Raw genomic sequence first — 25,867 nt, 5'->3', positions numbered from 1 at the left:
CGAGACCACCCCCGACAGGGGTTTGTCCAACCTGCTCTCACAAATCCCCCTGGCCCCGGGCAATTTATTCCAGGGCTTCACCACCCGGACAGCCAGGGAGCGTTTCCCAACGTCCAACCGAAACCGCCCTGGCTGCAGTTTAAGCCCAGTGCTTCTTGGCCTGTCCTCAGAGGTTAACGAGAACAATTTACCTCCCTCCTCCTCGTAACAACCTTTACCTACTTGAAAACCGTTCTCATCTCATCTCCTCTCCAAACTAAACAAACCCAGGTTCTCAATCTTCCCTCCTAGCTCAAGTTTTCTAGACCTTTCATCATTTTGTTGCTCTTCTCTGGACTCTCTCCAATCTGTCCACGTCCTTCCTGAAATGTGGCGCCCAGAACCCGACACAAAACTCCAGCTGAGGCCTGATCAGCGCGGAGCAGAGCGGGAGAATTACTTCTCGTGTCTCGCTTACAACACTCCTGCTACTCCAGCCCAGAAGGATGTTCGCTCTTTTTGCGACAGCGTTACACTGTTGACCCATATTTAGCTCTTGCTCCACTCTGACCCCCAGGTCCCTTTCCGCAGGACTCCTTCCTAGGCCGTCATTTCCCATTGTGTGCGTGCAACTGATTGATCCTTCCTAAGGGGAGGACTTTGCATTTGTCCTCATCGAATTTCCTCCTACTTACTTCAGACCGTTCCTCCAGTTTGTCCAGATCATTTTGAATTTTAATCCTACCCTCCAAAGCACTCGCAACCCCTCCCAGCTTGGTATCAGCCGCAAACTTTATCAGTGTCCTCTGTATGCCGTTATCTAAATCATCGATGAAGATACTGAACAGAACCAGGCCCAGAACCGATCCCTGAGGGACCCCACTCGTTCTGCCCTTCCAGCCTGACTGTGAACCACTGATAACGACTCTCTGGGGACGATTTTCCAACCAGTTTGGGAAAAAGATGAGTAAGGGGAGATATGAATGAGGTCTATAAAAGCATGACGGGTGTGGAGAAGGTAAATAAGGAAGTGTTATTTACTCCTTCTCATAACACAAGAACTAGGGGTCACCAAATGACATTAATAGGCAGCAGGTTTAAAACAAACACAAGGAAGTATTTCTTCACCCAATGTACAGTCAACCTGTGGAACTCCTTGCCAGGGGATGTTGTGAAGGCCAGGACTAGAACAGGGTTCAAAAAGGAACTAGAAAAGTTCATGGAGGATCGGTCCATCAATGGCTATTAGCCAGGGTGGGCAGGGATGGTGTCCCTAGCCTCTGTTTGCCAGAAGCTGGGAAAGGGTGACGGGGATGGATCACTTGATGATTCCCCGTTCTGTTCATTCCCTCTGGGGCACCTGGCACTGGCCGCTGTCGGCAGACAGGACACGGGGCTAGATGGACCTTTGGTCTGACCCAGTACGGCTGTGCTTATGTTCAGTTTTGCACCCACCTTATAGTAGCTCCATCTAGGTTGCATGTCCCTAGTTTGTTCATGTGGAGCTCATGCGAAACATTATCAAAAGCTTTACTAAAGTCAAGTTCTACCACATCTACCCCTTCCCTCCGTCTACAAGGCTTGTTACCCTGTCAAAGAAAGTTATTACTCTGGTTTGACATGATTTGTTTATGACAAATCCAGGCTGAGTGTTACTTATCACCTCATTATCTTCTAGGTGTCTGCAAATTGATTGGTTGATTATTTGCTCCATTATTTTAGAATCATAGGACTGGAAGGGACCTCGAGAGGTCAATCTTGCCAGGTACTGAAGTTAAGCTGAATGGTCAAGGAGGAGAAGGATATAGAGAGCAAGAAAGCCCCTGCTCCACAAAGAAGCCCCGCTCTGTGTCTCTTCTCTGGGGACAACATTAGACCATAGCAGAGGGTAGGGGATATTGGGTAGAGGAAGCCATTTGTGTGATATGGAACAGGCCAGATACCGCGATAGTTGGGCACGTTCATCTTGAAAGAGACACAAGCCCAATTCAAATCTCCGTTTCCAAAGTTTATTGGTTGGCCTGTTTCATAGGCCATTTCAAACAAAAGACAAACAGCTTTCCACCCCCCACTTCCCTCCCCGCATAGGGGGAATAAACACACAATAAATAACCACAATAAATAAAACCCTACACAAAATAAAACCACGCCACCGTTCCCGCAGGAGTGGCAAGAGATTCGTTCCAGCAAACATTCAACGAGTTGGACGCATGAGCCCCACCCCCCGCGTGTGACATTTTAACATAAAACGTAAGACAATTTGAATCCCTGAAGAGACATGAGATCAGGGATTCGACAGTAAACTGTATCTCAGATACAAATATCTCTTCCCCTCACAATGAGAACATCATTCTCTTGAGTAACTCAGGAGTCCTGGCTCCCAGGCCCCTCTGCTCTAACCACTGGACACCACTTCCCTCCCAGAGCTGGGATAGAACCCAGGAGTCCTGGCTGTGTGTAATATACATCCATATAGCCAGCTAGGGTCAGGTATACACCGTATACGTAAAGGGACCCTATACTGAATCTGTACCGATGGGGGCGTTTTGACAGCTGAGGGCCCAGTGCATAGTCCAGTCACCACAAAGCACTCGCAGCGACATGGCAGGCTGGGGTGAGGGTGTGTTGCTGCTCAGGTCAAAGAGCAACACAATGTCACACCTTCCGCCAGCTTGATCTGGAGGGTGGCTGTCTTGTTGGAAAGAAGACTTTGTGACACTCGGAGAGATCATGCAGCGCTAAAGAGAAACATAACACTGCTGTGTGTGTGCGTGGTACGTGCACACAACATTGTGTGATCTCTGCACACACACACACACACACACACACACATTCTCCTAAAATCTGGGTGTTTTGTAAACACACAAATGGCTAGAATTGCCAAAAATTGGTGTGGGTTTGTGTCAAAGACCCACAGGCAACAACTCTGTGTGTGTGTGTGTGTGTACACAAAACTGTCTATTATCTGCAGCTGTGTGATACAAACACACAAACATTACCTGCCGTTTTGTGGGTCTACGCGTAGACACCCCCAGGACCCCCTTCTGATGCGTATATAGAATTTTAGAATGTGTGGGCACACGCACCATCGCCTACACTTGCCGTAGGTGTGTACAACACACAAAAAAATCTCTCCATGCACCAACACAGCTTTGTTAACCCCAATAAATATAAATACATAAATAAATAAATTATTAGCCACAATAATTACCAATAATAACCATAAAAATAACACAATATTAGTTAACACAACATTTTTGTAGCTCAGCGGCTCTGACCAGGTGTATCATTCTCTTGGTAGGTTCTTGTTTGGTCCTACCAAGATGCAACCCAATGCCCCATCCTGACCGCCGCAGACAAGCCAAGTCTAAAGAGATTTTGGTCCCCTCTGGTCCCTAGAGGTGGGCACATCTGTGGCCCCATGGGGCATATTGGCAGAGAGGCATAAAGGACGTCCATAGAGGTCTTCCGAGCATCTCTGATAGTCAGTTTGGTGTGGTGGGATGCGCGATGGCAGTCTTGGCTTTGGAGGCCAGTTGGGTAGGAGGGTTGAAGGGTTGACCACGGATGGAAGATGGTGGGTTGACCAAGGATGGAGGATGAGTTGGCCAAGGATGGAAGACGGTGGATCATTATTGGGGAACTCCTAATTCCAATGCGATCACCCCAAAATACACCTGCCCGTTGCTGTTCAGATCTAAATATTGGGCCGAGTGGATTTCAGAGGAGATCTCGTCGCCTTTCATCAACTGGAAGACAGCTCCTTGGTAGATGGACTCGAACTGTACCCCCTTCTCGTTCTTGGCTGCCTTGGACCCCTCGCAGAACGACTTGATGGCCCTCAGCAAGGCAACGTTTTCTGGGTACTCTACGGAGTAGCGAAAGATGGTATGCTGGAGATAAATGGACTCCTCCGGACATTTGTCTCCCTTGAAGACCACCTGGGAGTAGATGAAGTAGAGGCCGTCGGACGGGACCACCAGCTTGTTGTTTACCAGTGCCATCCCGTTCTGCATCATGGTGTGTGCCACTTTGTCAGTCCAGATCAGTTCTTTGGAGTCAGTGGATGCTGGGAGGGACAGAAGAAGGCACACGTGGTCAAAACCCAGCAGGATTATTCCCTAGGATCCATCTATGAGTGGTCAAACCCTACTCGGATTGTCCCCTATGGTCAATCTACTCAGGCTTCGGCCCACGTCATCCCCCAAAATGAGGCCACCAGCCCTTGATAACTCTTGGTCCTAACCTTAGTCTCTCCCCTGCAGTCAGTCTACCCAGGCTTTGGCCTACAACACAGTCCAGTGATGGCATGCCTAATCCTTGACAACACTAGGCCAAAACCTAGAGGGATTGAACCCCCTGCTGTCTGGCATCTCCCAGACTTCGGCCTACAACTTCCACGTAACCCAAATCTTTGGCCTCCATCACTCTGAAAGACAGGGCCCTTCCTCTCTATGTTTATGAGCAGAGGTGCACCGGTCTGTGGAAATGTGTGCTTGTGTATGAGTGTGTCTTTGTGGAAGTCTTTGCTTCTCTGTTGCCTGCCTCAGACATAGAAATCTGCAACCACAAGCACTCCTGCCCCCGCCCCTGCAGGGCCCAGTTCCTCAAGCCCTCCCCAATCCCAGCTGTAAATTCCTCTTACCGACGACATGGGCAGCTGGCTTGTTCAGCGACTGGGCTTGCAACTTCATCGTCATCGGACCTGCTTCAGAAAGGACAAATGGACAAATGTCAGACAGATCGTCCCTTGTTCACCAGCCCCCCCACCTTCTCCTGGCTAGTGACCCGTCTTCTCTAGATGGGCTTTAGAGAGCTCCGGCTGAGTGGGAAGGCTCCCGGGCTCGGGAGCCTTGCAGTCCCTAGGTTGGGGACTCTCTAGTCTCCTCCTGCTAGGTCACCACGATGCATGGAAGAGGAGAACTGGGATAGAATTGTGCTGGATGCGGACGATGGCCAGATTTTGGTGGGGATGGGTCAGGTTTGGTGGCTCGGGAGGGGAGTTAAGGTGATGTTGGGGAGGTATTATCTTTGCTCCATATGTTCTAGTCTCCCAACATTTAGCTGCTCTCCATGTTTTGGAGGAGCGGAGCCACCCTCCCGAAGCTTCGGGGAGGTCAATAAGCTCTCAAGGCCGATCACCTCGAGGCCCCAGATGTGGCCGGAGTGAGCTGAGATTTGCAGGGCGATGTTTTTCCCAAAGGGGCTAGCAGCGTTGTCCGTTTCCACTTCCTTTCACCACGTCAAATTCGAAACACTTTCAGCGAACGTGATTTTTCAGGGAAATCCCGAGCCAGCAGCCTCGGAAAAAACCCGGAGGCATCTCAGGTCAGGCAACGGGACAGAACAATCGAGACCAGTTGTAATTTGCTAACCCTTTTGGGAAGATGATTGGGGGCCAGTAAATAGATCTATGGTAAATCTGGCAAGAGAAATTTCATCTTGGGAGGGGAGATTTGACTTAAAGCCTGCAATTATCAGTGGGCTAAAGTTGGAAAATAAACCTTGGGAAATACTTACTGAGTTGCTGTGTGTGGCCCGAACTCCTGGGTTCTTTGGGGTCCTGGCAAAGAGAGAGAGAGAGAGAGGAGAGTTGAGTACAGAGGTTACAAGGTCAAAGTAGGCGTGTGTGTCGGGTGCTGTGTGTACCACACCCGGCAAGAAGCAGAGCTGTTCACATCATTACACACGGCACAGACAGCGGACAAGACCGGCCAGACAAAACATAGCCCAGGGAGCAAGGCACATGCAAGTGAAATGAGAAATACAGACAGCACAAAACACCCACCCAGACAAAAACACAGTCACCAGATATAAACACGGCGTCTAGGCAAAACCCACACCTGGAAAGACAGACACAGACAAAACCCACAACCCATGCGTTCGTAGGCAAACGGGCAGAGAAATACAGAGAGACACAACTCTACACAGCCCAGAGTGCAACTGTGTCGTTAAAACCACACAGACACCCCCGGCCACAAAGACACACATGCACGCACACAAGCATCCAAGCCACACACGTGTGGACAAACCACACACACACATCAAAATCCACGCAGAGCCACGGTCGGGGAGTTGAAACCCACGCACAGAACGACACAAAGACACACACAATCAGAGTCCGACGGCCACAGACGGCGCCGGGCTCTGTGGCTCGGGGGGTTTGCGCCCCCGCCCCGGCGGCGTGGCTCACCTGGCTCACCACGGGCCCCCCGTTTCTGAAATGCAGCAGAGCGAAGACGGCCGTGGCTCCCATCAGCAGCAGGAAGGAGCAGATGCTGAGACACTTCCAGCGGCCGTCGCCGGGCCGCGACTCCCGCACCACGATAACGCCCCCCTTCTCGATGTCGCAGACCAGACTTTCGGTACTCATGGCTGCGGGCGTGGCTGGGCTCGGCTTCCTCGGGGCAGGGGTCTCCAGAGTTAGCTTCTGGCCGGGCGAAGTGAGCAGCTGGCCTGGGCGGATTCCCGGGATTTCACTGACGCCGGCAGGCGGATTGAGCCGATTTCCCCGGGTCGAAGGGGTGAACTTAGCTGGTTTCGCTGGGGAAATTCACTCGATTCCACGGGGCGAATTCAGCTGATCTCACCGGCTGTGAAACAGGCGAACGTGGGGAATTTCACCTGAGCTACCGGGCGAGTCGAGCTGATTTTCCTGGAGCGGAGCGACGAAGGGGAGCGGATTTCGCCCTCGGAATTCAGGCAGTTTCCCAGGCGTGGATCTTGGTGGTGCCTCGGTTTCCCTGGCCGGATCTTCCCAGCAGCGCCTGTCCCCGGGTGATTGATGAGTGGAGAAGCGTGGCAGCCTCGAGGCATCGGCTCCTATTTATACGCCGGCCGCCTGCACTTCGGAGCCGCCTCCCCCATGACACGGGAGGAAATTTTCAACCCCAAAGCTGCCGCCCACAGAGAGGGAGGGAAAGACAAGAGAGTCTGCGATGGCGAAAGGCGGGAAGAGGAAAGAGCCCAAAATAGAAGGCGTCAAAAGCAGAAGCGGGACCCGCGACTGGAACTGTGGTTTTGGGGAGCGGGGAGGTGTGAATCCCGCCCTGGAGAGGGCGGGGGGAGCCCCCCCGGGGATACCGGGGTCCCCGCCGCCCATGTCGCCACGCTGGGACCTGGCGGCCTGGGCGTCTCTGTCTGGGGGGGGTCACATGGTGGGTTTAGGGGGGGCTCAGGAATGGGGGGGGCTGGCAGCCCCCCAGTGAAGTGAGGGGGGGTGGGAAAGGGGTGAGAGTGAGGAGCCTTGAGAAGGGGTGTGTGTGTGTGTGGGGTCTGTGTCCGGTTGTGAGTGCCTCTCTGCTTGTGTGTGGGTCACTGTGTGTGTGTGTGTGTCCAGTTGCAAGTGGGTCTTTGTGTGGCTGTCTAGTTGTGTGCAGGGCTATGTGTGTGTGTGTGTGTGTGTGTGTGTGTGTTTGCAGTTGTGTGAGTCTCCATGGGTGTCTCGTATGTGGGCCTGTGTGTGTGTAGTTCTGCATGGATCTTGTGTGTGTGCGTGTGGAGTTGTGCAGGGGTCACTGTGTGTCTAGTTGTGTGTGAGTCTCTCTGTGTTTGTGTGTGTCCAACTGTGCGTGGGTCTCTGTGTGTGCCGTTGTGTAGTGGTGTGTGGGTCTCTGTGTGTGGTTGTGCGTGGGTCTCTGCGTGTGCAATTGTGTAGTGGTGTGTGGGTCTCTCTGTGTGTGTGGTTGTGCATGGGTCACTGTGTGTGCCGTTGTGTAGTGGTGCGTGGGTCTCTGTGTGTGTGGTTGTGCGTGGGTCTCTGTGTGTGCCGTTGTGTAGTGGTGCGTGGGTCTCTGTGTGTGCCGTTGTGTAGTGGTGTGTGGGTCTCTGTGTGTGTGTGATTGTGTGTGGGTCTCTGCGTGTGCCGTTGTGTAGTGGTGTGTGGGTCTCTGTGTGTGTGTGGTTGTGCGTGGGTCTCTGCGTGTGCCGTTGTGTAGTGGTGTGTGGGTCTCTGTGTGTGTGTGGTTGTGCGTGGGTCTCTGCGTGTGCCGTTGTGTAGTGGTGTGTGGGTCTGTGTGTGTGTGTGGTTGTGCGTGGGTCTCTGCGTGTGCCGTTGTGTAGTGGTGTGTGGGTCTCTGTGTGTGTGTGTGGTTGTGCGTGGGTCACTGCGTGTGCCGTTGTGTAGTGGTGTGTGGGTCTGTGTGTGTGTGTGGTTGTGCGTGGGTCACTGCGTGTGCAGTTGTGTAGTGGTGTGTGGGTCTCTGCGTGTGTGTGGTTGTGCGTGGGTCACTGCATGTGCCGTTGTGTAGTGGTGTGTGGGTCTCTGTGTGTGTGTGTGGTTGTGCGTGGGTCTCTGCGTGTGCAGTTGTGTAGTGGTGTGTGGGTCTCTGCGTGTGTGTGGTTGTGCGTGGGTCACTGCGTGTGCCGTTGTGTAGTGGTGTGTGGGTCTCTGTGTGTGTGTGTGGTTGTGCGTGGGTCTCTGCGTGTGCCGTTGTGTAGTGGTGTGTGGGTCTCTGTGTGTGTGTGTGGTTGTGCGTGGGTCTCTGCGTGTGCCGTTGTGTAGTGGTGTGTGGGTCTCTGTGTGTGTGTGTGGTTGTGCGTGGGTCTCTGCGTGTGCCGTTGTGTAGTGGTGTGTGGGTCTCTGTGTGTGTGTGGTTGTGCGTGGGTCTCTGCGTGTGCCGTTGTGTAGTGGTGTGTGGGTCTGTGTGTGTGTGTGTGGTTGTGCGTGGGTCACTGCGTGTGCCGTTGTGTAGTGGTGTGTGGGTCTCTGTGTGTGTGTGATTGTGCGTGGGTCTCTGCGTGTGCCGTTGTGTAGTGGTGTGTGGGTCTCTGTGTGTGTGTGGTTGTGCGTGGGTCTCTGCGTGTGCCGTTGTGTAGTGGTGTGTGGGTCTGTGTGTGTGTGTGGTTGTGCGTGGGTCTCTGCGTGTGCCGTTGTGTAGTGGTGTGTGGGTCTCTGTGTGTGTGTGTGGTTGTGCGTGGGTCACTGCGTGTGCCGTTGTGTAGTGGTGTGTGGGTCTCTGCGTGTGTGTGGTTGTGCGTGGGTCACTGCATGTGCCGTTGTGTAGTGGTGTGTGGGTGTGTGTGTGGTTGTGCGTGGGTCTCTGCGTGTGCAGTTGTGTAGTGGTGTGTGGGTCTCCGCGTGTGTGTGGTTGTGCGTGGGTCACTGCGTGTGCCGTTGTGTAGTGGTGTGTGGGTCTCTGTGTGTGTGTGTGGTTGTGCGTGGGTCTCTGCGTGTGCCATTGTGTAGGTCTCTGTGTGTGTGTGGTTGTGCGTGGGTCTCTGCGTGTGCCGTTGTGTAGTGGTGTGTGGGTCTCTGTGTGTGTGTGGTTGTGTGTGGGTCTCTGCGTGAGTGTCCAGTTGTGTGTGGGTCTGTGTGTACTTGTGTAGTTGTGCATGGAACTCTGTGAGCGTCTGGTTGTGTGTGTGCCGTTGTGTAATGGTGCGTGGGTCTGTGTGTCTAGTTGTGTGTGTGTGTGAGGTTGTGTACCTGTGATAAATCTGGGGCTGATCAGCTTGGGGGGAACCCACCAGACACCCCGCCTCAAACTCTAGAGATCAGAGTGGATGGATCCACCCCCCGCCCCCTTTTAAGGGCCACATGCCCCTCAGGGAGCCAGGGTCTCCCCACAGGGTTATCCCGGGGGGCTGGCCCTCGATGCTGGCACATGTGGGGGGCTCTAGAGTGGGGGACCCCTAAACCCCCTGACACGGGTGGGCAAGTAGAAACGCCTTGGGGCGGGCGTCTCACCGCCTCGCCCTCCCCTGGGAGACTTTAGGAAGCTCAGATCTTAGTGCCAGCAAACGTTGGGGGTGGGGGGCTGTCAGGTGGGGGTGGGACAATGCCAGACAACCCCAAAACCGCTAGGGACTAGGGGCTGTGCCTACGTCACTCCACTGAGCCCCACCCCAAGCCGGGGGGTCATTTTTGGGGGCTTAAATTTTAGTGCCAGCAAATGTTTTGGGGTGTGTGTGATCAGGGATGGGGGAGAGCACCCCCAAATCAGCAGGGCTGGGGGGTGGCCAGTCTAAGGGGCCATGGGGCATGCCGGGCCTCAAAGTGGGGTTCAGGGGACCTGATGGTGGGATGGAGGGCCCCCCAAATGTAACAGCTGGGTAGTGAGGGGGTCAGACTTGCGGGGGGTGAGCGTAGGGTGGGAGGAGAGTTTGGGGTATAGATGCCCCGACCCTGGTCCCCCAAGTGATCCAGCTACAGGCAGAGCCTGTGGGCGAACAAGCTGAGACATAGTCAGAAGCTGGGGGGCAGCGGTGGGATCCGGAGAGCAGAGAGCTGGTAGCGATGGGAGTGGGGGGACCAGGTTTGGGGAGGGCCGTCTCCCAAGGCCCCGTCCCCCCCACCCCAGCCTCCCACCACACGGGAAAATCCAGGAGCCTGAAAGTTGAGGCCTCGTGAAGCAAGAGTCCCACTTGGACTTTTCAGCTACTTTCTTCTGCTTTCGCTTCTCAAAACAGCCTTTTGAGATGGGATTCGGTTTTCGTTCTGCCTCGTCCCGGGCCCGGGTGGGAGCCGGCGCCCCCAGACGGCAGCGACCCCATGTCCCATTCCCAGCCCCCCGGAGCCAGCCAGTCCCCGCCCTGGGCCCGGGTGGGAGCCGGCGCCCCCAGACGGCAGCGACCCCATGTCCCATTCCCAGCCCCCCGGAGCCAGCCAGTCCCCGCCCTGGGCCCGGGTGGGAGCCGGCGCCCCCCAGACGGCAGCGACCCCATGTCCCATTCCCAGCCCCCCGGAGCCAGCCAGTCCCCGCCCTGGGCCCGGGTGGGAGCCGGCGCCCCCCAGACGGCAGCGACCCCATGTCCCATTCCCAGCCCCCCGGAGCCAGCCAGTCCCCGCCCTGAGGCCAGGTGGGAGCCGGCGCCCCCAGACGGCAGCGACCCCATGTCCCATTCCCAGCCCCCTGGAGCCAGCCAGTCCCCGCCCTGGGCCCGGGTGGGAGCCGGCGCCCCCCAGACGGCAGCGACCCCATGTCCCATTCCCAGCCCCCCGGAGCCAGCCAGTCCCCGCCCTGGGCCCGGGTGGGAGCCGGCGCCCCCCAGACGGCAGCGACCCCATGTCCCATTCCCAGCCCCCCGGAGCCAGCCAGTCCCCGCCCTGAGGCCAGGTGGGAGCCGGCGCCCCCAGACGGCAGCGACCCCATGTCCCATTCCCAGCCCCCTGGAGCCAGCCAGTCCCCGCCCTGGGGCCGGGTGGGAGCCGGCGTCCCCCAGAGGGCAGCGACCCCCTTGCAATGGGGTCGAGGGCAGAGAGGAGCCGGCCTGGAACCGGGCCCGGGGCTCGGCCCATCTCCCGGCTGGCTCGGTCGGTCGCTCTGCCAAAGCTGAGTCTGATCTGCCCCCTGCTGGCGGCCCTTGGGAACGGCAGGACTCAGCTCCGGGGTTCCCGGGGTGCCTGTCTTTGCCCCGGGGATGCCGGCCCCACGGCGCCCCTGCCCCCCACCCCGTCAGACGGACAGACAGACAGCGCTAGCCACCGCCACGCCCCTCTTCTAGCTGTGGAGTTATCTATACATCCCTCCTTCCCTCCTTCCCTCCTTCCCTCCTTCCCTCCTTCCCTCACCCCGGCGTCCCGCCGTCCCTCCCTCCCTCCATCCACTCGCCCCACACTCCTCCATCCCTCCTTCCATCCGTCCATCCTTCCCCCCGGCATCCTGCCATCCCTCCCTCCCTCCCTCCATCCACTCGCCCCCACACTCCTCCATCCCTCCTTCCATCCATCCGTCCATCCATCCGTCCATCCCTCCCCCCCGGCGTCTTGCCGTCCCTCCCTCCCTCCATCCACTCGCCCCATACTCATCCATCCATCCATCCATCCATCCATCCCTCACCCTGGTGTCCCGCCGTCCCTCCCTCCCTCCATCCACTCACCCCACACTCCTCCATCCCTCCTTCCCTCCATCCCTCCATCCATCCATCCATCCCTCCCTCCCCCTGGCGTCCTGCCGTCCTTCCCTCTGTCCACTTAGCCCACACTCCTCCATCCCTCCTTCCCTCCATCCCTCCCTCCCTCCCTCCATCCATCCATCCATCCCTCCCTCCCCCTGGCGTCCTGCCATCCTTCCCTCTGTCCACTCACCCCACACTCCTCCATCCCTCCTTCCATCCGTCCATCCATCCCTCCATCCATCCATCCCTCCCCCTGGCGTCCTGCCGTCCTTCCCTCTGTCCACTCACCCCACACTCCTCCATCCCTCCTTCCATCCGTCCATCCGTCCATCCATCCCTCCCCCTGGCGTCCTGCCGTCCTTCCCTCTGTCCACTCACCCCACACTCCTCCATCCCTCCTTCCATCCGTCCATCCATCCATCCCTCACCCTGGTGTCCCGCCATCCCTCCCTCCCTCCATCCACTCACCCCACACTCCTCCATCCCTCCTTCCATCTGTCCATCCTTCCCCCCGGCATCCTGCCATCCCTCCCTCCCTCCCTCCCTCCATCCACTCGCCCCCACACCCCTCCATCCCTCCTTCCATCCCTCCTTCCATCCGTCCATCCATCCATCCTTCCCCCCGGCATCCTGCCATCCCTCCCTCCCTCCCTCCATCCACTCGCCCCCACACTCCTGTGACGAAGTGGGACTGTTCTTAATGTTTCCTCTGAATAGTGTGGGGGTGCCTCGGTTTCCCCTAGGCAGTTCTTAAGTATCTAGGGGGTGGGGTAAGGGTGTATGATCATTGCAGAGCCCTAGAGGGCAGGTGTGTGCAGGGGTCTGGACACAGAGAATGGCCGACACCCTGTTTCCTGGCAACTGATGGCCTGGGCCCTTCCCCCCCTGCAAGGTGAGAGCTGAAGGGTTGGAGAACAAAGGAATCAGGTGACCACCTGGCCCGGGAAAGGAACAAAGCCCAGAGGAGGAGGGACTGGAGGGGGTTTCAGTTTGGGGCTGGCTGGGACATGGAGTGAAGTGCAGACGGGGTTGTCTGGCTCACTGCCCCCCAGAATGGACCCAGCTGAGGGGTCCCGTTCTCTGCACCTGCAAGCTCTGTTTTAGACCATGTTCCTGTCGTCTAATAAACCTTCTGTTTTACTGGCTGGCTGAGAGTCACGTCTGACTGCGAAGTTGGGGTGCAGGACCCTCTGGCTTCCCCAGGAGCCCCGCCTGAGCGGACTCGCGGTGGGAAGCGCACGGAGGGGCAGAGGATGCTGAATGCTCCGAGGTCAGACCCAGGAAGGTGGAAGCTGTGTGAGCTGCGTGTCCTGAAGACAGGCTGCTCACAGAAAGGCGACTGCCCCAGAGTCCTGACTGGCTTCATGGGGAGCAGTTCCAGAGCATCGCCCAGGGACTCCGTGACAACTGGTGGCAGCGGTGGGATGTACTGCACCCCGTGGATGGCGCTTCCTGCAGTAAGTGACTGGGGAGCAGTAACACGAAGGGGGATTGCCGAGGACCAGGCCTGCTGAAGGCTCAGAAAGGAGCGGTTTCGGGGGGCGGTTAACCCCTCGGAGTGTGTGACCAGCGAGAAGGACTGTGCAGTAATGGGGTCCCCCTGGGGACTGCAGTGAGCAGTCTCAGGGGCGGAGGAGTCTGCAGCTCGACCCTGGCAAAGAGGTGGTGACCTCGAGAAGGGCTGGCACACTAGGGGTTCTCCCTGGAAACCGTGGGGAGCTGAGAACACACGGGCCTGTGAGTCCACAACAACTTGGGAAGAGCGGAGTGACGGCCTGTCACTGTCTCCTTAAGAAGGACATTGTAACCCTGTGCAAAAAGAGAGGGTTGAGCGTTGGAAAGTTCACCAAAGCAGAGTTAATCGTGCAGCTGGAGGAGGATGACCGCTCTAAGGAACAGATTCCTGACCCCAACTGGGGCTATAGCAGGATCTGGGAGCAGCTGGAGCGGGAGCCAGGCATCGCCAAGACTCCTGTCCCCGACCAGACGGGGGTCTTCACGATCGGGTTCCTGTCGCGGAGTGTGGGGGAGTCCAGGCCCTGCACCCCTCTTCCTGGGATCCACTGAGACTCTCAGCCAGCCAGTAAAACAGAAGGTTTATTGGACAACAGGAACACAGTCCACAACAGAGCTTGTGGGTACAACCAGGACCCCTCAATCACGTCCTTCTGGGGGAGCAGGGAGCTTAGACCCCAGCCCTGGGGTTCCCTGTGTTCCTCTCCCCAGCCTCCCAAACTGCCAACTAACCCCACCCAGCAGGTTCCCTGCTGCAGCCTCTGTTCACATTCCTGGGCAGAGGTGTTACCTCCCCCTCCCCCTCCTGGCTCAGGTGACAGGCTCTCAGGTCTCCCATCCCCAGGGCACATTCCCAGGTCAACACTCCCCCCTCCCTGCTGAGTCACTTCGTCACATCTCTCCCCCCTTCGAGACTGAACTGAGCGGGGTCACTGTGACCAGTGACCTGGGGAAGTTCGGGGCCCCCTCTCCGGGACAGCGCATCCGCTATCAGGTTGGCACTTCCCTTCACGTGGACCACGTCCATGTCGTAATCCTGCAGGAGCAGGCTCCATCTCAGGAGTTTCGCGTTGGCTCCTTTCATCTGGTGCAGCCAGGTCAGGGGAGAGTGGTCGGTGTAGACGGTGAAGTGCCGCCCGAAGAGATAGGGCTCTAGTTTCTTGAGGGCCCACACCATGGCCAGGCACTCCTTCTCGATGGCCGCGTAGTGTTGCTCCCGGGGTAGCAACTTCTTGCTCAGGTACACGATGGGGTGTCTCTCCCCCTTTTCATCCTCCTGCATTAACACCGCCCCCAGTCCCGTGTCGGAGGCGTCGGTGAACACCACAAAGGCCTTGTCAAAGTCCGGGTTCGCCAGAACTGGGCCACTGACCAGAGCCTCCTTCAGCGCCCGGAAAGCCACCTGGCACTGCTCGGTCCAGACCACCTTGTCTGGCTTCCCCTTCTTGCATAGCTCCGTGATGGGGGTGGCTATGGCGCTAAAGTGGGGCACAAATCTTCGGTAGTATCCTGCCATCCCAATAAAGGCTTGGACCTGCTTTTTGGTGTGGGGAGCGGGCCAGTCTCTGATCACCTCCACCTTGGCTGGTTCCGGCTTTAGGCGGCCGCTCCCCACCCGATGGCCCAGGTAAGACACTTCCGCCATCCCCACCTTGCACTTCTCCGCTTTTACAGTCAGCCCAGCCCCCTGGAGTCGGTCCAGCACTTGTCTAACCTGGGACACGTGGTCCTCCCAGGTCTGGCTAAAGACACAGATGTCATCAATATACGCCACGGCAAAACTCTCCATCCCCCTCAGGAGCTGGTCCACCAGGCGCTGGAAGGTGGCCGGCGCTCCCTTGAGGCCGAAAGGCAGGGTCAGGAACTCATAGAGCCCCAGAGGGGTGATAAAGGCCGATTTCAGTCGGGCATCTGCATCCAGCGGCACTTGCCAGTAGCCCTTTGTAAGGTCCATGGTGGTGAGGTACCGAGCTCCTCCCAGTTTGTCTAGGAGCTCGTCCGGCCTGGGCATGGGGTAGGCATCAGATACAGTGATGGCATTGAGCTTCCGATAGTCCACGCAGAACCGGACCGACCCGTCCTTTTTGGGGACCAGCACCACCGGCGAGGCCCAAGGGCTGGCCGATGGCTGGATCACCCCCAAAGCCAGCATGTCCCGGACCTCTCTTTCCAGGTCCTGAGCAGTTTTCCCTGTGACTCGGAAGGGGGAGCATCTTATCGGCGGGTGCGACCCTGTCTGCACCCGGTGGACAGTCAGATTAGTGCGTCCAGGCTGGTTGGAAAACAGCTGTCGGTACGGATGCAGCACCCCCCTGACCTCAGCTTGCTGGGCAGGGGTTAGCTGATCCGAGAGGGGGATTGTTTCCAGGGGGGAACCAGCTCTGGTCCCAGGGAATAGATCTACTAAAGGGTCATCTCCCTGCTCTTCCCACTGTCCACACACGGCCAACACCACATTCCCCCTGGCATAATATGGCTTCATCATATTCACATGGTACACCCGGCGGTGGTGCGCCCGGTTCGACAGCTCCACCACATAGTTTACCTCATTGAGCTGCTTGACGACCTTGAAAGGGCCCTCCCAGGCGGCCTGTAGTTTGTTCTTTCTCACAGGGATGAGAACCATCACCGGATCCCCGGTGGCGTAGGCACGGGCCCTTGCCGTGCGGTCATACCAGACCTTCTGCTTCTTCTGGGCTCTGGCCAGATTCTCCCTGGCCAGGCCCATGAGTTCAGCCAGTCTCTCTCGGAAGATCAGGACATACTCCACCACTGACTCTCCATCGGGAGTGGCCTTCCCCTCCCACTCGTCTCTCATCAGGTCCAGGGGGCCCCTCACCCTCCTTCCATATAACAGTTCGAAAGGCGAAAATCCGGTAGACTCCTGGGGCACCTCCCTGTACGCGAACAGCAGGTGAGGTAAGTACTTGTCCCAATCCTGCGGGTGCTGGTTCATAAAGGTTTTCAGCATCATCTTTAGCGTCCCGTTAAACCTCTCCACCAGCCCGTTGGACTGGGGGTGATAAGCTGAGGCCCAGTCGTGCCGGACCCCACATTTCTCCCACAAGCACCGGAGCAGGGCCGACATGAAGTTGGAGCCTTGGTCTGTCAAGACTTCCTTGGGGAACCCCACTCGGCTGAAAATGGTCAGGAGCGCATCGGCCACGGTGTCTGCTTCAATGGAAGCTAAGGGCACTGCCTCGGGGTAGCGGGTGGCAAAATCTACCACCACCAGAATGTATTTCTTCCCCGACCGGGTCGTCCTGCTGAGAGGTCCCACGATGTCCATGGCCACCTTCTGGAAAGGCTCCTCTATGATGGGCAAAGGTCTCAAAGCTGCTTTCCCCTTGTCCCGGGCCTTCCCCACCCTCTGACAGGGGTCACAGGATCGGCAATACTGCCGGACCGTGGTAAAGACCCCGGGCCAGTAAAAGTTCTGTAGCAACCTCTGCCGGGTGCGCCGGATTCCCTGGTGCCCTGCGAGGGGGATGTCATGGGCCAGGGACAGGAGCTTGCGGCGATACTTCTGGGGGACCACCAGCTGCCTCCTGATCCCACAGGACTCCACTTCCCTTGTGGGAGCCCATTCTCGGTATAGGAACCCCTTCTCCCACAGGAACCTCTCCTGGCAGCCTCTCCTCATGGTCCGTACCACACTGAGGTCGGCCAGGTCCCTGAGCTTGCGCAAGGAGGGATCTTTCCTCAACTCGGCCTGGAACTCAGCAGCTGGGGAAGGGATGGGGACCGGTTCCCCCTCAGTGGCCAGGTCTGAGGCCTCAGCCTCTCTGAGCCGTGCCCCTCGGCCCTCCCTTCCCACCAGGGTAGGGTCCTGCGCCTCCGGTGCGGTACCCTCCCCGAGGTCAGGGAGCAGTGGCCCTCGCCGGCTCTGGCTACGGGTCACAACCAGGGCGGTCTGGGGCTTGCTTGGCCAGTCCTCTAGGTCTCCCCCCATCAAAACTTCAGTGGGCAAATGGTGGTGTACCCCCACATCCTTGGGGCCCTCCTTGGCCCCCCATTTCAGGTGTACCCTTGCCACGGGCACCTTAAATGGGGTCCCGCCCACCCCTGTCAGGGTCAGGTAGGTGTTGGGCACCACCCGATCTGGGGCCACCACCTCGGGCCGGGCCAGCGTCACCTCCGCGCCCGTATCCCAGTATCCATTGACCTTCCTCCCATCCACCTCCAGGGGAACAAGGCACTCTCTCCGGAGGGACAGCCCCGCGCCCACCCTGTAAACTGAGCGCCCTGAGTCCAGAGCCTCCAGCCCTCTGGTGGAGCTGGCCTGGGGCACTCTTCCCTCCTGAGCAGGTGGTAAACTGGTAGGCCCCCTTTCCTGGGTCGTCTGCCCCTCGTCCAGCTGGGTCCCTACCCAATTAACCCTGGGTAGGTTGGGTCTGCTCAGTTTGTCCCTGAGCCCAGGGCACTGGGACCGTATGTGGCCTCTCTGGCCACAGTGATAGCAGCTCAGGTCACGTTGGTCCCCTCGAGCGGGTCGGAGGGGCCCGACGCCAGGCGTTCCCCTTGGGAGGGGGTTCTCCCTATTTCCCCGCTGGGAGGCCCCCTGGTGACTCTCTCTCTGCATCGGGGGGGGCCTGTTCTTTTGGGACTCCTCCCGGCTACCCCCTGACCGACTGTTCACAAACTCGTCGGCCAGCTGCCCTGCGTGCTGGGGGTTCTCGAGCTTTTTGTCCACCAACCACAGCCTCAGGTCGGAAGGGCACTGTTCATACAGTTGCTCCAGTACGATTAGGTCAAGCAGGTCCTCTTTAGCTCGGGCCCCCGCTGTCCACTTGCGGGCATACCCCTGCATCCGGTTGGCCAGTTGTAGGTAGGTGACCTCAGGCGTTTTACGCTGACTCCGGAACCTTCTCCGGTACATCTCGGGGGTCAGCCCAAACTCACGGAGCAGGGCCTGTTTGAACAGTTCATAGTCCCCTGCCTCCGGCCCTGTCATCCGGCTGTACACCTCCACGGCTTTGGGGTCCAGTAAGGGGGTGAGAAACTGGAGCCTGTCTGCAGGGTCAACCCTGTGCAGCTCACAGGCATTCTCAAAGGCCGTCAGGAAGCTATCTATGTCCTCCCCCTCCTTACGCTGGGCCAGGAAGCACTTATCAAAGTTCCTTGCAGTCTTGGGTCCCCCCTCATTCACCACAGCCGGGGCCCCACTGCTCTTCAGCCTGGCCAGCTCCAGTTCATGCTGTCTTTGTTTCTCCTTCTCCTGACGTTCCCTCTCCTTCTCCTGACGCTCCCTCTCCTTCTCCTGACGCTCCCTCTCCTTCTCCTCCTGCTCATGTTGACGTTGTTTCTCCTTCTCCTCCTGCTCATGTTGACGTTGTTTCTCCTCATGTTGACGTTGTTTTTCATGATCCTCCAGCTCCCTCATTTTCATCTCCCTCTCCCATTCCAGCCGCCTCCGCTCCAGGGATGGGGAGCTCCGCCGGGAGGATCCCCTGCTGGGTGCTGGGGTCAGGGTGCCCTCGGTATTCGCTGGGCTTCCCCCAACCCCTCCCCCAGGCATAGGTAGGAAGGGTCTCGGGATGTCCTCGGCAGCAGTCTGACCCCTCCCAGCCCGGTCAGGCCCCGGGGCCCACGCTGCGTCTGCCGGGTGGCTCCCCTCAGGGACAGGGATCGGGTCCTCCAAGCGATCCCTCTCCTCCAACTGGGCAATCAGTTGTTCCTTGGTGGACCTCCCAATGCGCAGCCCCCTCTGCCTGCACAGCTCCACCAGGTCACTCTTAAGGCGTTTAGCGTACATCTCCCTGCTGGCCACTCGCAGGCCGGGCAGCTTCCCACGGTTTCCAGGAAAAGCCCTTAGTGTGCCAATCCTTCTTGAGGTCACCACCTCTTTGCCAGGGTCGAGCTGCAGACTCCTCCGCCCCTGGGACCGCTCGCTGCAATCCCCCGGGGGACCCTGTTACTGCAAAAGTCTTTCTCTCTGGTCACACATTCCCAGGGGTGAGCCACCCCCCGAAACCGTCTCACTCTGAATCTTCAGCACGCCTGGTCCCCGTCAATTCCCCTTCGTTTTACTGTTCCCCAGTCACTTACTGCAGGAAGCGCCGTTCACGGGGTGCAGTACATCCCACCGCTGCCACCAGTTGTCGCGGAGTGTGGGGGAGTCCAGGCCCTGCACCCCTCTTCCTGGGATCCACTGAGACTCTCAGCCAGCCAGTAAAACAGAAGGTTTATTGGACAACAGGAACACAGTCCACAACAGAGCTTGTGGGTAAAACCAGGACCCCTCAATCACGTCCTTCTGGGGGAGCAGGGAGCTTAGACCCCAGCCCTGGGGTTCCCTGTGTTCCTCTCCCCAGCCTCCCAAACTGCCAACTAACCCCACCCAGCAGGTTCCCTCCTGCAGCCTCTGTTCACATTCCTGGGCAGAGGTGTCACCTCCCCCTCCCCCTCCTGGCTCAGGTGACAGGCTCTCAGGTCTCCCATCCCCAGGGCACATTCCCAGGTCAACACTCCCCCCTCCCTGCTGAGTCACTTCGTCACAGTTCCCCATCGGGGGATCGAGACGGACGGGATTGGAGCTGAGTCTGAGAGAGCAAGAGGACCGTGGGAGACAGCGAGAGCCCGAGAAAGAGCTGCAGAAGCAGCAGCAGGATGAACTGGCGGTGGTGGGGTGGAGAGGCCTAGGGGACCTCCCCGGGGTGAGTGGGGATAGACCCCGGGGTGCCAGTTCCGCAGGGAACCTCGAGACTAAATTGCTGCCCCTGGTTAAGGGGGGGGGTTTGGATGCCCACCTCACTGCCTTTGAGCAGGCTGGCGATTTGAACCAGGGGGACCCTGCGGAAAAGCCCCGGTGTCTAGCTCCCTTGCTGGGTCCCAACGCCATAGACTCCGTCGGCCAGATGGTTGGGGATGTGGACAGGCTCCCACTCCTGACCCCAACCTATATGTCTGTGTGGAGTGTCCTGGGGCCAGGCCCCTCGGACCTCCAGTGGGATCAGAAGGTGATGGTCAATGGGGAGACATTCTTGGGGTGGCCAAAGGGCATGGGCTGCATAAACCTTCCCACATGCGGCCTGCGAGTGCTATCGACCACCCCTGACCTAAGGGAGGGCGTGAAACTGGAAGGGCCTGGTGTAACTCCTACCAAGGAATGGGAGAGATGCTGGGGCATCCATGGGAACGTTGGTGGCTTCGAACTTCCCCAGGTCACCGGCTAAAGTGACCCCGCTCAGTTCGATCTCGAAGGGGGGAGAGATGTGACGAAGTGGGACTGTTCTTAATGTTTCCTCTGAATAGTGTGGGGGTGCCTCAGTTTCCCCTAGGCAGTTCTTAAGTATCTAGGGGGTGGGGTGAGGGTGTATGATCATTGCAGAGCCCTAGAGGGCAGGTGTGTGCAGGGGTCTGGACACAGAGAATGGCCGACACCCTGTTTCCTGGCAACTGATGGCCTGGGCCCTTCCCCCCCTGCAAGGTGAGAGCTGAAGGGTTGGAGAACAAAGGAATCAGGTGACCACCTGGCCGGGGAAAGGAACAAAGCCCAGAGGAGGAGGGGCTGGAGGGAGTTTTCAGTTTGGGGCTGGCTGGGACATGGAGTGAAGTGCAGACGTGGTTGTCTGGCTCACTGCCCCCCAGAATGGACCCAGCTGAGGGGTCCCGTTCTCTGCACCTGCAAGCTCTGTTTTAGACCATGTTCCTGTCGTCTAATAAACCTTCTGTTTTACTGGCTGGCTGAGAGTCACGTCTGACTGCGAAGTTGGGGTGCAGGACCCTCTGGCTCCCCCCAGGAGCCCCGCCTGAGCGGACTCGCTGGGGGAAGCGCACGGAGGGGCAGAGGATGCTGAATGCTCCGAGGTCAGACCCAGGAAGGTGGAAGCTGTGTGAGCTGTGTGTCCTGAAGACAGGCTGCTCACAGAAAGGCGACTGCCCCAGAGTCCTGACTGGCTTCATGGGGAGCAGTTCCAGAGCATCGCCCAGGGACTCCGTGACAACTCCTCCATCCCTCCTTCCATCCCTCCATCCATCCATCCGTCCATCCCTCCCCGCCGGCGTCCTGCCGTCCCTCCCTCCCTCCATCCACTCGCCCCACACTCCTCCATCCCTCCTTCCATCCATCCATCCATCCATCCTTCCCCCCGGCATCCTGCCATCCCTCCCTCCCTCCCTCCATCCACTCGCCCCCACACTCCTCCATCCCTCCTTCCATCCATCCGTCCATCCATCCATCCATCCCTCCCCCCCGGCGTCCTGCCGTCCCTCCCTCCCTCCATCCACTCGCCCCATACTCATCCATCCATCCATCCATCCATCCATCCCTCACCCTGGTGTCCCGCCGTCCCTCCCTCCCTCCATCCACTCACCCCACACTCCTCCATCCCTCCTTCCCTCCATCCCTCCATCCATCCCTCCCTCCCCCTGGCGTCCTGCCGTCCTTCCCTCTGTCCACTCACCCCACACTCCTCCATCCCTCCTTCCCTCCATCCCTCCATCCATCCCTCCCTCCCCCTGGCGTCCTGCCGTCCTTCCCTCTGTCCACTCACCCCACACTCCTCCATCCCTCCTTCCCTCCTTCCCTCCGTCCATCCATCCTTCCCCCCGGCATCCTGCCATCCCTCCCTCCCTCCATCCACTCACCCCACACTCCTCCATCCCTCCATCCATCCATCCATCCCTCCTCCTGGCGTCCTGCCATCCCTCCCTCTGTCCACTCACCCCACACTCCTCCATCCCTCCTTCCATCCGTCCATCCATCCATCCATCCGTCCATCCCTCCCCCCGGTGTCCTGCCGTCCCTCCCTCCCTCCCTCCATTAACTCACCCCACACTCCTCCATCCCTCCTTCCATCCCTCCCTCCATCCATCCGTCCATCCCTCCCCCCCAGCGTCCTGCCGTCCCTCCCTCCCTCCATCCACTCGCCCCACACTCCTCCATCCCTCCTTCCATCCGTCCATCCTTCCCCCCGGCATCCTGCCATCCCTCCCTCCCTCCCTCCATCCCTCCATCCTTCACCCCGCTGTCCCGCCGTTCATCCCTCCCTCCATCCACTCAGCCCCACACTCCTCCATCCCTCCTTCCCTCCCTCACCCCAGGGTCCCGCCGTCCCTCCCTCCCTCCCTCAACCCCGCACTCCTCCCCCTCTATCTGTTCAGCTGCTCCCCACCTGAGCCACCTGGCTGGGGCCGGGCGCCGAGGTGACCCCCCCGCCCCCCGCAACCCGGCGGGTCCCACGAGCAGAGGCCTGGGTGGTGTGGAGCCTGGGGGGGGGGAGGAAACCTGGGGGGTCGACACCCGCTGGGTCCCGGGGCTGGGTTTGCAGCCGCTCGCGGGCCAGCGCCCCCCACGGGTGCTCCGGCTGCGGGGGTGTCACGGAGTCCCCGGGCGATGCTCTGGAACTGCTCCCCATGAAGCCAGTCAGGACTCTGGGGCAGTCGCCTTTCTGTGAGCAGCCTGTCTTCAGGACACGCAGCTCACTCAGCTTCCACCTTCCTGGGTCTGACCTCGGAGCATTCAGCATCCTCTGCCCCTCCGTGCGCTTCCCCCCAGCGAGTCCGCTCAGGCGGGGCTCCTGGGGAAGCCAGAGGGTCCTGCACCCCAACTTCGCAGTCAGACGTGACTCTCAGCCAGCCAGTAAAACAGAAGGTTTATTAGACGACAGGGACATGGTCTAACACAGAGCTTGCAGGTGCAGAGAACGGGACCCCTCAGCTGGGTCCATTTTGGGGGGTAGTGAGCCAGACAACCACGTCTGCCCTTCACTCCATGTCCCAGCCAGCCCCAAACTGAAACTCTCCCCAGCCCCCCTGCTCTGGGCTTTGTCCCTTTCCCGGGCCAGGTGGTCACCTGATTCCTTTGTTCTCCAACCCTTCAGCTCTCACCTTGCAGGGGGGAAGGGCCCAGGCCATCAGTGGCCAGGAAACAGGGTGTCGGCCATTCTCTGTGTCCAGACTCCTGCACACACATGCCCTCTAGGGCTCTGCAATGATCATACACCCTCACTCCACCCCCTAGATACTTAAGAACTGCCTAGGGGAAACTGAGGCACCCCCACACTATTCAGAGGAAACATTAAGAACAGTCCCACTTCGTCACAGGGGGGGCGGGCGTCAGGTGGGCCAATCCCTAGATCGCACCGTCAGCTGGGCCCCCCCGCGATCCCCGCCCCAGGGCCAGGTAACGAGAACCAGGGCCCGGGAGCCGGGAAGCCGGGAAGCCGGGGCCCTGGTTGGCCGCAGCGACAGCAGCTGGCCGCTCGGGCGACAAACCGGGGAGATTCGGGGAGCTGGGGCGAGGGTCCGACCGGGCAAGGGGCCGAGGGCCGGCCCCCGCCCCAGGATTGTCAGGGCGTCTCCGGCCCTTCCAGGAGCAGCTTCGGCTCTCGATCACAGCGCGGGACGAAAGCGTCCAGCCAGCCCCGGCGAGGAACCGAAAGTGGAAAACGCTGTAAAAACCCCGGGGAGGTTTCCAAAGAGCCCCCCGGCGAGATTCGCTCCCGAGGCCCAGAAAGATGGGGCTGGCGGGAGGAGAGCTGCCCTCAGGCCCTGGAGATGGGGGGGCGAGGGGGGTGCTCCAGAGGGGGGAGGAAGCCCTGGGATCCCCCCCGGGATTACGGAAGCTGAGGGGGGGTCACTTGCTGCCCCGGGGGGCGAAGGATGCTTGGGAAGCCGAGGGGGGGCCCACGCACTGGAGCTGGGCAGGGACGGGAAGGGGGCCGGGCACCAGAGGGTCCGGTGGGCCACTGGGGTACGGTACAGTGACCTGCTGGGGGGGGAGTGGAGTCACAAAGAGGGATCCCCCCCTGAGTCCCGGGGGTGGGGGGCAGCGCCGGGAAGGGGCACCTAAGAGCTCACGCTCAGCCACAAGGGGGCGCTGGGGCGGAGGAGGGTGTTATTTACCCCCTCTCATCACCCAGGAGCTAGGGGTCACCCAACGAACTCCATCCGCAGCGGGTTTAACACAAACACAAGGAAGTATTTCTTCACCCGATGCACAGTTAACCTGTGGAACTCCTTGCCAGGGGATGTTGTGAAGGCCAAGACTAGAACAGGGTTCAAAAAGGAACTAGGTAGGTTCATGGAGGATTGGGGTCCATCACTGGCTATTAGCCAGGATGGGCAGGGATGGTGGCCCTGGCCTCTGTTTGCCAGACGCTGGGAATGGGCAACAGGGGATGGATCCCTCGAAAACTGCCCTGCTCTGTTCATTGCCTCTGGGGCAACTGGCATTGGCCGCTGTCAGCAGACAGGACATTGGGCTAGATGGACCCTTGGTCTGACCCAGTCTGGCCCTTCTTATGTTCTTATGCCTGCCCTCGGCACCTTGCTGAGGAGGTCGGCGTCGTTGCACTGGTGGGGAAACTGAGGCACGGAAGGGCGGAGAACCGAGGTGTCCGGGTATGTGTGTCCCCCAAACTAAAGCACTCTCCATTAGGATTACCTTAATCTTGTCAGAGCTGGGGGCTGTCCCAGCCCAGGGGAGCCCTGCCCCCTTTTGGGGGGGGGTGTCCCAGTCAGGGAGCCCCTCCCTCCCATTTAGGGGGGGTGTCCTACCTTTAGGGAGCCCCACCCACTTGGGAGGTGTGTCCCAGCTGAGCCAGTCAGATCCAACCCCCTCTTTACAAGCCCCTCCCCCAATCTCCCCCAAACGCCCCTCGCTATTTGTGGGGTGCGAGCGGGGGGGGAGGGCATTTGAACCCTTCAGGCGCAGAGAAACGAGCATGAAAACACCATGGCGACCAGTCACAAGTCCTGCTTTAATTCATTGATAGGCCATAAATAAATACATTTGTGGGGGGGCCGAGAGGGGACCCGGGGCCACCCCCCCCAGCTGCCCCCCCATCATAAATAAATAAATTACAACCCATCCCCCTAAATAAATAGCTTTGCCTTTCGCTCCCCCCCAGCCTCGTCCCCCATTTCTGCATGGGGTCGCCCCGATCCGCAGCCCCTCTGCTGGGAGTGGAGCCTAGAGTCTGTGCACCCCCAGGAAGCCAGAGGCGTACCCCTGTAACTTTTGGGGGGGCACCTGCTCCCTGAAAACTCCCAGGCAGGTCTCCTGTCAGTGGTGCTGCCCCACCTCCAAGAGTGGGTGCTTTGGATGAAAACACATTTTTGGGGTACCATGGGGGGGCCAAAAAAGCTGAACCCCCAGAAGTTCTCTCTTTAACAATGTGTGTGGGGTGTTGCATTCACACCCCCCCCCCCCGCAAATCCAGGAGGACATTATGACCACCTAGCAGGGGGCACCCTTATAATTTGGGTGTGTCTATTCTCTGAACCCCCAAAATATCTCTGAGTTTTCCCCAATCAGTGACACTGTGGCCCCACTTTTGAAGGGGAACAGCTGCAAGAAAATAGCGAGTGCCCCCAAATCTCACCTACACCCCAAATCTCAGTTCCACCACTTAATTAAATCAAAAGGGACCCCAATAAAATTGGGGTGTCTAATCCTGACCGCCTCCAAAAACTTCCACTGGGGGGTGGGGTTAGTACAGTCCCCCCCACATGGCAGAGCAGCCTAGAAACTAAAATCAAGGGTCACCCCGATAATTTAGGGGTACAGCTGACCGACCCAAAACATTCT

The 25,867-nt window shown here is 58.9% G+C and overlaps 2 protein-coding genes across 2 annotated transcripts in view; both read right to left on the bottom strand.

Annotated features, from left to right (window-relative positions):
* Positions 1–2,821: 2,821 nt before the first annotated feature.
* TNF (tumor necrosis factor) lies at positions 2,822–6,757 on the bottom strand. The gene is made up of 4 exons (XM_048817898.2): positions 6,173–6,757; positions 5,500–5,542; positions 4,625–4,687; positions 2,822–4,048 (listed from the first exon to the last, which is right to left on the bottom strand). Exons 1-4 carry the CDS (start codon positions 6,350–6,352, stop codon positions 3,612–3,614), a joined length of 723 nt encoding a protein of 240 aa, XP_048673855.1. The 5' UTR covers positions 6,353–6,757; the 3' UTR covers positions 2,822–3,611.
* Positions 6,758–25,226: 18,469 nt separating this feature from the next.
* The window catches only part of LTA (lymphotoxin alpha), a 2,700-nt gene continuing 2,059 nt past the window's right edge, over positions 25,227–25,867 (bottom strand). The window contains exon 4 of the mRNA XM_048818266.2: positions 25,227–25,867. This exon is cut by the window's right edge and continues 772 nt beyond it. The gene's annotated coding sequence lies outside the window, so the exon portion shown is untranslated.

The sequence above is a fragment of the Caretta caretta genome, chromosome 14 (genome assembly GCF_965140235.1).
Source record: "Caretta caretta isolate rCarCar2 chromosome 14, rCarCar1.hap1, whole genome shotgun sequence".
NCBI classification, from domain to species: Eukaryota; Metazoa; Chordata; order Testudines; family Cheloniidae; genus Caretta; species Caretta caretta.
Note: the sequence above shows the minus strand (reverse complement) of the source record. Positions and strands in the feature narration are given on the sequence as shown.